The sequence below is a fragment of the Hyaena hyaena genome, unplaced genomic scaffold, assembly GCF_003009895.1.
Source record: "Hyaena hyaena isolate Hyena2069 unplaced genomic scaffold, ASM300989v1 scaffold_251, whole genome shotgun sequence".
Lineage (NCBI taxonomy): Eukaryota > Metazoa > Chordata > Mammalia > Carnivora > Hyaenidae > Hyaena > Hyaena hyaena.
The window spans coordinates 1,349,092-1,360,828 of NW_024080883.1; the positions used below are offsets into that span (position 1 = coordinate 1,349,092).

Here is an 11,737-nt window from a genome sequence, read left to right on the forward strand (position 1 = left end):
AAAGTCATCTGAAAGTAGTACCAAGACAAATCAATAGCTTAATGGGTATATAAGTGGTTTTATATAAAACATTGGCTTTTTTCCCCTAGCATCTCATTTGGTTCTTGAATGTCCAATTTGGTGATGCTCAGACTCTCCACCTTAACACATTAGAAAGAGGTAACACATTCATGTCAGTGAGAAGAGGTAAATTATGCCAGAGGTCTGCAGCAGTGATTTTAACTGAGAATGAATGACCACCATGTACATGTGTGCGTATGTGCGCACATGCGCATGCACTCTCTCTCTCTCTCTCTCTCTCTCTCTCTCTCTCTCTGTCTCTCACACAGTCTTGGGGTGAGAGCTGAGAGGGAAGAGTGTATAAAGTTTGAATAAATCATCTGGTAAGTTTCAGTTAAGAATCTCTTAGACAATAATAGTTTTTGTTCTATAATCTTACCTTCTGTATGTCACTGAGAAGTCTCTTATACTTCTCATTATTTCTGCATAGAGTCTTAGAGTCATCCAGTAGTCATTTAGTCTGTCTCACCATCTCTATGAAGTACTTATATCACACCTCAGGTAATTGGTCATTCAGACTTTTTACCTAAATACATGGCATGCTGAAACTCTCTTCCTTCCCAAAAGATCTTGTTATTAGTAGGCAGTTCTAGTTGTAACTTAAGTCAAGCTAGAACTTGAAATTCTGTAATTTCTCTCATGAGGAAGGCTGTGGTATTTCTCTCACAAGCCTGTTCTTCTCTAAGGTAGAAATCCCCAGTTTGTCCAGCCATTGTCTATGGTTTCAGGATCCTCATTCTAGTCACCTTGCTTTGGAACAGTGCTTTCTTATGTGTTTAAATGTGATGAGTGAAAATGCACTCAAGACTGTGTTTGTGGATCACATCTTGCCTTCCTGCTACTGCACAATTGCTGCCGCAACTTTATGATCAGTCCTGCTTCATAATCTATTCTCTACATGGCTGGCAAAGGTTTTAAATGAATCAGGTCATTTTGCTCCCCTGGATGAAGCTTTCCAATCACATATCATTGTTCTTCTAATAAAATCCAAACTCTTACTACAAGCTATTAAGACCCAAATTGATCTTACCCCAGGAGACTCCTCCCGTCCCCTTTTGTACCATTAAATTCTAGCCACAGTGGCCACCATTTTGGTGCTTGAATTTGCTGTTCCTTTGGTGTCTCTTCTTCCCTGTCTTCATGTGGCACAGATCCAGTTCCTCACCCCAGACCTTTCCTTACTACCCAAAAAGTCTGATCTTCTAGTTCCTCCCCCTCCTCAAGCTCATGGTCCCACCTTCCATATTCACACTTGAGTCTTAAGTATCTAGAATACCCTATTCATGGTGGGGTTTCAATAAATGTTTATGAAACAAGTGAAAAATGAGTGGTCAGACCATGGTCAAACACATCTCTTATTAATAGGTTTCTATCAATATATTCTGAGACTGTTTTGTTACATAGGGAGGGAGGTCAGTGAAAGAATATTTCGTTGTCAGATCATCTTTTTTTTTTTTTTTAATATTTTTTTATTTATTTATAGGAGAGAGAGAGACAGCGTGAGCAGGGGAGGGTCAGAGAGAGAGGGAGTCACAGACTGAAACAGGCTCCAGGCTCCGAGCTGGCAGTCAGCACAGAGCCCAACGCTGGGCTCGAACCCACGAACCGCGAGGTCATGACCTAAGCGAAAGTCGGACGCTTAACCGACTAAGCCACCCAGGCGCCCCACATTGTCAGATCATCTTGAACATACGCTGTTCATGTTGATCGGATACTGGCTGTATTTTGAATGTAGAGCCCACAGGATTGGCTGTTGGACCAGGTGTGGGGTGTCAGAGAAACCAAGAAGTCAAGGATAACTGTAAGGTTTTTGGCCTAAGCAGTTGGAGACATCAACTGGGGAAACCCTAGAGGGGAGGTTTGGTGGGGAAGTAGGGGGATGACTCTCAGAAGTCTATTTGGGACATGAAAACTTAAGATACATAGGGTTCTTAGTTCACTGTGCCTCGGTTCCCCCAGCATTAAGGAGGGGCTAATAATTCCTCATATAATTGTGAAAATTTGAGAGTTAATATAGACAACTCAAAATAATAGAGAAAGTAGATAGGCAAAGTAAATTGATTAAGAATAGTCAGTAGATCATAGAGTTTTTAAATCCTTTGGGCATTAGCTGTAAAAACCTAAGCATAATTTATAAAGATTTTTCCTGATAGGATTTTGAGCCAAATTAAAATAGGTTTCCTTTGGTGTAGGAAGATACACAGTAATACAATTGGAAATTACAGTACTGATTCAGAGCATCTGAAAAATCCGTCTCTTGATAGAGATCTGCAAAAATTAAGACACGGTCTTCCATTCACTCACCAAAATATCTCATGATTCGAACCTTCCGATAGCAAACCTGTTGAGTCTCTACTATATACAGGGCAAAATGCTCAACTCTGAAAAGGTAGTATCTCTAAGACAGAATTTGTAACGTTATTTTCTGTGGATTATTGCTAACATTTACCAGGTTTTAATGTAAGAGTAACACAAGAAATTCACGGCTATCATGGTGGTACGAAAGCCCACAAGGTTCTTCACGCTCCAGTATGGAAAGGCAGAGCCAGGGAAGATTCGAATGAATAGGGTTGATTTCAGAGGAGCACCAGTGCTTGCTTGCTTTGGGCAGTACTTAGGAATGTTCTTCAGCAAGTCCCCATGGTAGAGGCAAACTTTGAAGTGTTTGTGGTGCATTTGCTTAGCTTTTTTGTTAGGGAAGAAATTTCATTATAAAGTCAGTGTATTAAGTGTTAAGATATGATTCAACTTAATTTTTAATAAGTTCTCAAGTTATTTGATGTCTTAATGTCACAATTTCTTTCATATAGACTGTGTGGCTATATTTTCACCGTCTAGGTAACATTTGACCCACTTAACAGAAGCTTCCTTAATACTTAATGTTACGATCATTATAGTGAAGGTTGACTGAGTACTTGGTACATGTCAAGCTTTGCTTTAAGTCCTTTTCACGTATTAGCTTTGTCACAATAGTCCTTCAGGGTGTAGGTACTATGTTGTACTGGTGTTAACAATTGAAGTCACTGAAGAACAGAGAGGTATTAAGACTTTCTCCAGAGTCACAAAGCTTGTAACCTTGTTAGCCTTCAAGCCGGGCAGTGTGGCTGCAGAGCCCTGTTCCCAGCTTCTGTGCCGTGCAGTCTCCTTCCACAAATCATAGGTTAGGGGAAACATGGAAAACATTTAAATTAGCTTCTTTTTTCATAAATAAAATTTGTTGTATAAGTAAATTATATGTGTAATTTCTAATTATTTTAAGGCCATAGCTTTAATAAATTATTTTTTTCTATCTTCACAATAAAATATGTTGTTGACTATTCAATGGCAAGACTTTATATGATTATAGTAAATATTAATTGTGATTTTTGTTTTCTTCCCAGTTTCATGGTTTTCTCCAAATGAAAATATCCTTATTGTCATTTTCCCAGTTTTGGCTATACTTCTTTCTTGGGGACAGTTTGGTATTGTGAGTAAGTATTTATTTTTATTTTTCGTTTGTGTTTTAATGATTAAAATATTATTTCTTGGAGGTAATATTAGTGAAATATTTTACTTGTATTAAGAAGTTGTGATAATGCAATAAATAAGAATATACAGTCTTAATATTCTTCTTGATTCATAAGTTTTTTTTAAAAAAAAAAAAACAACAACTTCTTAAGAATGACTAGCGGGAATCCTAACACTAACAATACCATAAACTCATGTAGAGTTTAATGTTTCTGGAGTATTTACACATACCATTTTGGCAAAGAGATGGTCGCGGCCTACGTTAGTGTTAGGACAGAATATTATACCTTTTATTTTCCCAGTTTGCGCTTGTTCCATGTATATGTGTTCATCAAAGGCCCCATTTGAACTGTGTGTTGTCATTCTTCTATGATTCTGGAGCTTCTAAGGAAGTGGCCAGGGGAAAATTGTGGTTTGGGATCATGTTTTGTTGTAATAATCATGCAACCAAATGGGTTAGGGAAAATCTTGATGCTATATCAGATTCAGCATTAACAATGTAGAACGGTCACTACTAGGTGTAAAGGTAGTATCTATTCTGGTTGATGCCTGTACTCAACCATATTTCCCTACCTGTTTGGTAAAAGAAATTTACTGAATTAGTGAAGTTCTGAGGTGACCGTGCAAACTTCTAAACTTTTAACATGTAAGATGTATTCCTCGTCTCCCTGTCACACAGTGAGGTGGCCAGTCATTGAAGGCCAGCAAGCATTTATACGAGGCAAGGTATAAATGGTGCTGATTTCATTTATTTCATTCTACAACCTTTGAAAAAGTGAAAAATAGTAAAATGTAGTAGTGGATTGGCTTACTGTATATTTTATGAAGTTCGCTTTTACCCAGAAATCTAAAGTGATCTGAAAATGGAAGAGAGATGACTGATTATATATTCTAAGGGCTCGCCTCAATGTATCACACTCTGGAAATGCTTTGTGATTTCAAAGCTGTTCTCAACTTTTGTCTAAAAGGCAAAGAAAGGGAAGAAAAGGGCTAACAGTGACAACTGTCAAGACATTTCACAACTTTATTTTCAAAAAGTGTCTAGACTTCTTACGGAAATTTTCTTAGGATTTTGGTAAGTCTTTTATATCACGAAAAAGGCTGATACAACATCAAGACCTATTCAGTCTTTATTGATGTTAGGGAAAGCCTTTACCCTTATTGGCAGCCCCAGGCCTTAAGCCTGTGTTGTATGTTTGAAGTAGAGAATAGCCTTTTTTTAAGATAATGAAATTATTTCACAGTAGTGTGATTTGTTGCATTTGGATTGATTGAAGTTTGCTGATCATGGCATTCTCATTAGTGACATTATTTTCATTGACTGAACCAGGAGTTAGCCTGTTCACTATCAGCCCTACTTTTACAAAATAAGCTTTACAATTTTTGTCTTATACTTAAAAAATAATAAATATCAGTTTAGGAACCCTTATACAAATTAGGAAATTATAGAGAAAAAATAAAAATCTGAAGTCCCAGAACCTAGAAATAAACTATTGGTATAATAGAGTGAATTTCCTGCTTCCCTTTCTGTTTTTTCTGTGTATTTTTGTTATCTTTCTTTATGAAAGAAAACCATTAATGGACTCATGTAACTTCTGTACTTACATCCTAATTTCCCCCTTGTTTTCAGAAGATTTTTTATAGCTGCCTATGCACAACTTTTATGGATACACTATAATTTACTTAGTCCTCATCTTGATGGATATTAAGGATGTGTCCAAGTTTTTTGATACTATGAAAGTAATTCTGCTAAAGATAGGTAAGACTGGAAATGGCAGAGGTATTTTAAGGCTCTTGATACATACTGCCAAAATGTTTTCTAGAAACTTGTATCAATTACTACAGATGAGAACATCTGTTTTTTTCATAGTTTATTTATTTATTTTGAGAGAGAGAACAGGGGAGGGGCAGAGAGAGAAGGGGAGAGAGAGAAAATCCTAAGCAGGCTCCTCACTGTTGATGCAAAGCCTGACGCGGGCCTTGAACTCACATACTGTGAGATCATGACCTGAGCCAAAACCAAGAGTCAGACACTTAACCAACTGAGCCACCCAGGTGCCCCAAGAATATCTGTTTCTTACCTCATAATTCTGACATAATTATAATTCTAAATCCTTTTGTAGTAATTTGATGGGTGAAAATAGCCCCTTGCTTTAATTTTCATTTTTGTTAGGTTGAATGCTCTTTTTTTGTATTTAGTCCATTGATCATACTTTAAAGAACATGCTTATGAAGCTAAGAAAATATTTTGATGGCAATTTTTTATTTAGGCTCTTCTTAGAACAAGTATATGTGGGGGGTGTGTGTGTATGTGTGGAGGAAGACCTACATGCTTGATTCGCTCAGTCTGGACTCACATTTAAAGGCGTTTATGATAAGAATACCTGAGTATTTGTGGAACGCTTGCCGTGTATAATAGTTGCTACAGAGCACACCTGCAATCACATTTTCAACTCGCAGGAACTTTGTGGGGGTCGGTTCCATTGTTATTCCCATTTTGTAGAAAAAAACTGAAGTGCAGGTAGGTCAGGCAGTTGGCCACAACCCCCCAGCTGTTCTCTGGTAGTACTGGGATTTGAACCAGTGCTATTTACCACTGCACTGTACTGCCTCCGTGTCTTGAACTTATTCTGAGAACTGTTTTTTCCATGAAGAGTGAACCTTTATGTGGGTACACGTACTGAGTAGATGAAACTATTACTGACAGAGCAGAATGTAGACCTACTTTGTTTTAATTTATTCAACAAATGTCTATTGACAGGGTGCCTACTGATTGCTAGGCATGGGCTATAGGCTCAAGATGTGGAAGTGAAATGCATATTACCCCTGGCTTTGTAGCACCCACATTTCAGTTGAGGAGACATGTAAGTGTGCATGTTCTGTGCCTTCTGTCACATTTTTGGGAGAATTATGGATGGATCTGAGTCTACCTTTTACCTTGGTACCCTTTCTAAGAAACCTCCTATTTACGGCCTAGAGATTCCACCAAACAGGAGAGCCCCTCTGTTCTCCACGTGCCACTTGTTTATATGTTTTTTAGAGTGTGGTATTGGGGCGCCTGTGTGGCTCAGTCAGTTAAGCGTCCGACTTCGGCTCAGGTCATGATCTCATGGTTCGTCGGTTCAAGCCCCGCTTCAGGCTCTGTGCTGACAGCCAGCTCAGAGCCTAGAGCCTGTTTCGGATTCTGTGTCTCCCTCTCTCTCTCTGACCCTCCCCTGCTCATGCTGTCTCTCTCCCCTCTCTCAGAAATAAATAAAACATTAAACAAACAAAAAAAAGATTTCTTAGAGTGTGGTATCATGTAGCCCCTGAAGTATTAATAGTAACTCAAACCATGACTTTCACTTTCTAGATTGCTCGTTCTTCTTAGCTGTTTCAGATTACCATTTATAGTCTATATTTGACCACTGGAGGTTTTCTTCAGTGGTTTTTCTAGTTCTGCACGTCAGTCTTTTGGTAGTCCAAGATTAAACTTGGACTTCCCATAGGCTAAACATGCAGTAAAGAACAGGTTACATCTTCATTTTTAGGAGAAAGAGTTACTTTCTACTGGAAATGTATTTTGAGCTGTATTTCAAGATGCCATTGATCCAACTGAGGAAAAACCTGAATAATCTTTGAAACTGCTGAAGCCAAGCCAGGGCTTGGTGAGCCCTAGACCATGTTTCAAAGACAAAGGTTTCTCACAGGGAAATGTTCCCAAATACCTTTGCTTTTATCTTTAACTCAAACTTTTAAGCAGGATCTTAATTCTTAGTAAGCTCAGAGATCACTAGAATCAAACACTGAGTCTCAACCAAAGTCACAGATCTCTAGTAGTATTATATTCCAGGCACTTTGTTTTGTTTTTTTCTTTTTTTTCTAAAAACTATACCAACTCACAGTTTCCCACTTCGATGACAATTAAGTCACTAGCTTGATTTCCAGGGTTCTTCTTCCTCAGTCTTTGACAGCATACCAGGTAACTCTGTCATTTCAGTGTTTCATAAGTGATTTCAAGTATTTCCCACCAAAATCTCTGGTTCCTGTAGGGTTAACATTCAATTCCATATCAGGAACTCACTAACATTCTGAAATTCTTTGAATTAGGCATATATATTCTTACTTTTCCTTCCTTTTTTACAAGGAGTCTTTCCACAAAACTGTGAGACCATATACATGACCAGGTAAACCGAAACTCTGCAAAGCAATCTAAATAAATGCAAAAAAAAAAAAAACAACAACCCAGAAAAACTCCACTACTATTGTTCCACGACCTTTAACATTTTTGTCAAAACATTAAAACTTTTACTGTCACTGATAACACTATTAGGAAAGGAAAGAAGTAAACCTAAAACTTAGTAGGTGGTAAATTGAAACATCAAAAACATTGAAAATTAAAGTGTTTCATCAAGAGTAGTTGGAGCAGTGCTTGCCTCCTTTTTATTATAGACCTTTGAATAGAGAGCAGAAATCTTTTTTGCACCTCAGTGAATTGTCATTCCTTTTTAAGTTGGGATCAGCTTCCAATATTTTATCCTTTGCGTTTACAGGGTTACACAATATCTCCCACAATTTCCTTACGTGAAGTTTTTTGTTTGTTTGTTTGTTTGTTTGTTTTTGCCAGAATCATCACTCCTAGATCATCTGCATTCCTTTTGTCACAACCTACTCACTGTTCCATTTATGCCAATAAGTTCACTTTTACTGAGTTGCTCTGTCTATCTAGAGTCTCTTGAATGGCGGTAATTGTTGACATTCTCGCAGCCAACTGTTTCTTCTATGGTGCCATTTATGTTTTATTCGAATTTCACTTCCAACATTATCACTTTATATTTCTTTACACTTTGATCTTTGTTGCCCTGTTTCCTCCTTTGATAATCCATTATAAAATATAACACTAATTTATTACCAGGGCACAAGAAAGTTACACAACAGATGCTTTGCTGTCCATGCATGAACTGAGTAAGAAGTGTTCAGTGAGCAGTAACCAAGAGTCTTCGAAAGAAGTGACATGATTGGTCACCAGTCATGATACACGTTTGATAATAACAGGGTGATTTGTGTACTGAAGAGATAACAGTGAAGTTTACACTTTGTGCAAGTACTCAGTTAATTGTGGTATTGTGGTAACTGAAATTTTTACTGTAACTTGGGGGCATTTGTGTTACCCCGGTAACTGAAATTCATGCATATTGAAACTGAGCCAAGCAAAGACCCCTGTAATGTTTTTCAAATTCATGCATTCTGGGCATCTTTCATGTCCTTCTCTAACTTTCTAGCCTTTGCTCAAAATAATTCCACAAAGATTTTGGTTACTGCTTAGATGTATTTTGTTATATGTTCCTGTAGAAGTCATTGTTGGGAAATTCAAGGAAAAAAATTATCACAACAACTTGAATCCAATTTTTAGGACTATTTTATTGATACTGAAAGTACTTAGACCATGAGCACACATAAAAAGAATGTAGTGGGACAGGGAATTTCTTTTTAGATCAGAAAAGTCATTCTGAAGAAGTGAGGATATATACTAACTTGCAACAGGAAACTTCTATCCAGGAAGGTAAAATATCATCACAATAAATATTACAAAGAATCATTCTGTGCCCTGGTTGGTGGATACTATTAATAGGACTTTATTATTAAGTTTCCTGTGAATTTCATTCAATAACCTTGGACTTCCAGTGCTTTCTCTTGGTCCTCTCCACATAATTATCACACTGTGTTATTAAATGTTTTCATGCCCTGGTTTTAATATGGGAAGAACCGAACAAAACTATAGCTTGGCAGTGTACTCTTACAGAAATGTAGTTGTTATTCCTTCGGCATTTTACAAATTCAAGCAACCCAGCTTTCTGCATATACTCCGAAGTTAGGGCACCATCCATAAGATCAGGGAACATTTGGAACCAAGGAAAGGAAGTTAATGTGTTGGACATCCTCTTCTTTAGTCTTCTGTATTCAAAGTACTTTCTGTACAATGCATGGGCTTTTTTACTTCTGCATCCTATAGACCAGGAATGTGATTTTTAGTAAGTATTCATTTTTACAAAATTGTTTCATCAAAGCCAGTTGGATAGTATATGGAGTTTATTATAAAATCCTTGTCTTTTGGCAGGTAATCAGTTTAAATGGGCGTTAATATTCTGTTTTCTCCAGCAGCAGATTCACATAGCCTTCACTGTTTTTTTAAATGAGTATATGCTAAGTATTTGTAAAATAGCAATTCAATTAAATAATTAAAAATGTTGAAGTTGTAACTTCATTTTAAAAGTGATCAGATGTGCTGTATCCTGCAACAAAGACAATATTGATTTGCAGCTTAACAGATACCAAAAAGATCTTACAATTACTCTCCTAGAGTTGTCAAAAAATAATGAAATCAGACATGTCTCCCTTTACGATTTATTCTTATTCTGGTGTGCATTACATCTCACTGGTTAGCCTTCTTATCTGACTACTAACTCACTGATCACTCAGTAAAGGAACATGTAAATGTCCTGCCTTTGTGCAGATATTGCATTCATAGATTTGGAGTGGGGGCTTGTTGGTTGGATAGACTGAGGTCTGTGTAGATCTGTATGGGCATATTGAATCCTGTCTGTGGAATATCATGAAAACTAGGGTTGTAGCTTTTATTTGATCTCCAAGTTGATCTGGTAATTTCACTAGATATTATCAACCACAGCCTGCATTTTTTCTTATATGTCCTTTCTGTTAGTCACAAGGAGACAAGAAAACCTAAATGGAGCATCTGTTGATGACATTAGCTGTTGCTTCAGGTGGTTAGAGGGATATGTCATTTTTTATCCACACTTGAATTTGAAGATTAAATACATAGGGGCTTTCTTAGGCTAGGGGAGACCCACACCTTTTATTGAACGGGGAAAGAGGGTCGGGGCATAGCATTCCATCAGTCACTTTTCCTTTACCCCCAACACACATATACAGGTATGCGCACGCATACACACACAGTAGAATGTAAGAGTTTTGAGGCAGAAGTATTTGAGTTTTTTTGTTCGGTGCCAGTAGTTAGAACAGTGATTATCAATCACATGGTAAGTGCACAATCATTTATTGTTGCATAATCTTCTACTTGTACCTTGATTTAGTTGATAGGATTTGAGCTAATAAAAGGGCCTGCTACATATTGTAGGTGCATAGTAAATGTTTCTAAAGCAAACAAATTAATCAGCCTAGTTCATTTCTGGGAAGTAGCTGGCTATATTTAATTATTTTACAGAAGGTGTAAAATCTTAGAATTCCTAATTTGTTTTAAAAAATGTGATAGTTTTCCCCATATATTTGGTATTCCTTTGTCAGGCAGCATCAAGGTTATAAGTTTTTGTTAAAAATATAAATACAGAACCAAATGCTTATGAGGATGTAGAGCAGCAGGAACTCTCATGCACTGCTGAAGGGAATGCAAAATGATACAGCCACCTGGAGGACAGTGTGGCAGTTTCTTTAAAAACCGAACCTATTCTTTCCATATAACCTGGCAGTTGTGCTCTTTGGTATTTATCCAAGTGGAATTGAAAACTTGTGTCCACACAGAAACTGGCACACAGACGTTTATAGCAGCTTTACTGCTCTGCAGCAGGTGAATGGATAAACTGTGGTACATCCATACATGGAATATTATTCAGCAATAAAAAGAAATGTGCTAGTAAGCCCTGAAAAGACATGGAGGAAACTTAAATACATATTATTATGTGAAAGAAGTCAATCTGAAAAGGCTGCATACTTTATGATTCCAACTATAAGACACTTTGAAAGAGCCAAAACTGTGGATATAATAAAAAGATGAGTGATTGCCAGGGAAGGGGAGGGGATGGAGGAGATAAACATAGCGAGAGCACAGAGGATTTTTAGGGCAGTGAAATTACTCTGTATGATATAATGATGGATAGGTGTCATTGTATATTTGTACAAACCCAAAAGCATACAACAGAAGTGAACCCTTAAGGTAAACTAGGGACTTTGGATGATTATGGTGTGTCAACATAGGTTTATCCTTTGTAGAAAATGTACCGTTTTTAAAAAATTTTTTAATGTTTTTATTTATTTTTAGGAGAGAGAGAGAGAGACAGCGTGAGCAGGGGAGGGTCAGAGAGAGAGAGAGTCACAGACTGAAACAGGCTCCAGGCTCTGAACTGGCAATCAGCACAGAGCCCGACGCGGGGCTCGA

General features: G+C 37.4%; 1 protein-coding gene across 5 annotated transcripts in view; it reads left to right on the forward strand.

Moving 5' to 3' along the window:
- Window positions 1-11,737, forward strand: part of CD47 (CD47 molecule) — a 49,595-nt gene that overhangs the window by 17,370 nt on the left and 20,488 nt on the right. For all 5 annotated transcript variants that reach the window (XR_005530613.1, XR_005530612.1, XM_039244984.1 and 2 more), the window contains exon 3: window positions 3,441-3,530. Coding sequence is in view for 3 of the 5 variants with exons in the window: in XM_039244984.1 (XP_039100915.1) it covers window positions 3,441-3,530 (90 nt within the window). In the remaining 2 variants the exon portion in view is untranslated. The remainder of the gene's footprint in view (window positions 1-3,440; window positions 3,531-11,737) is intronic.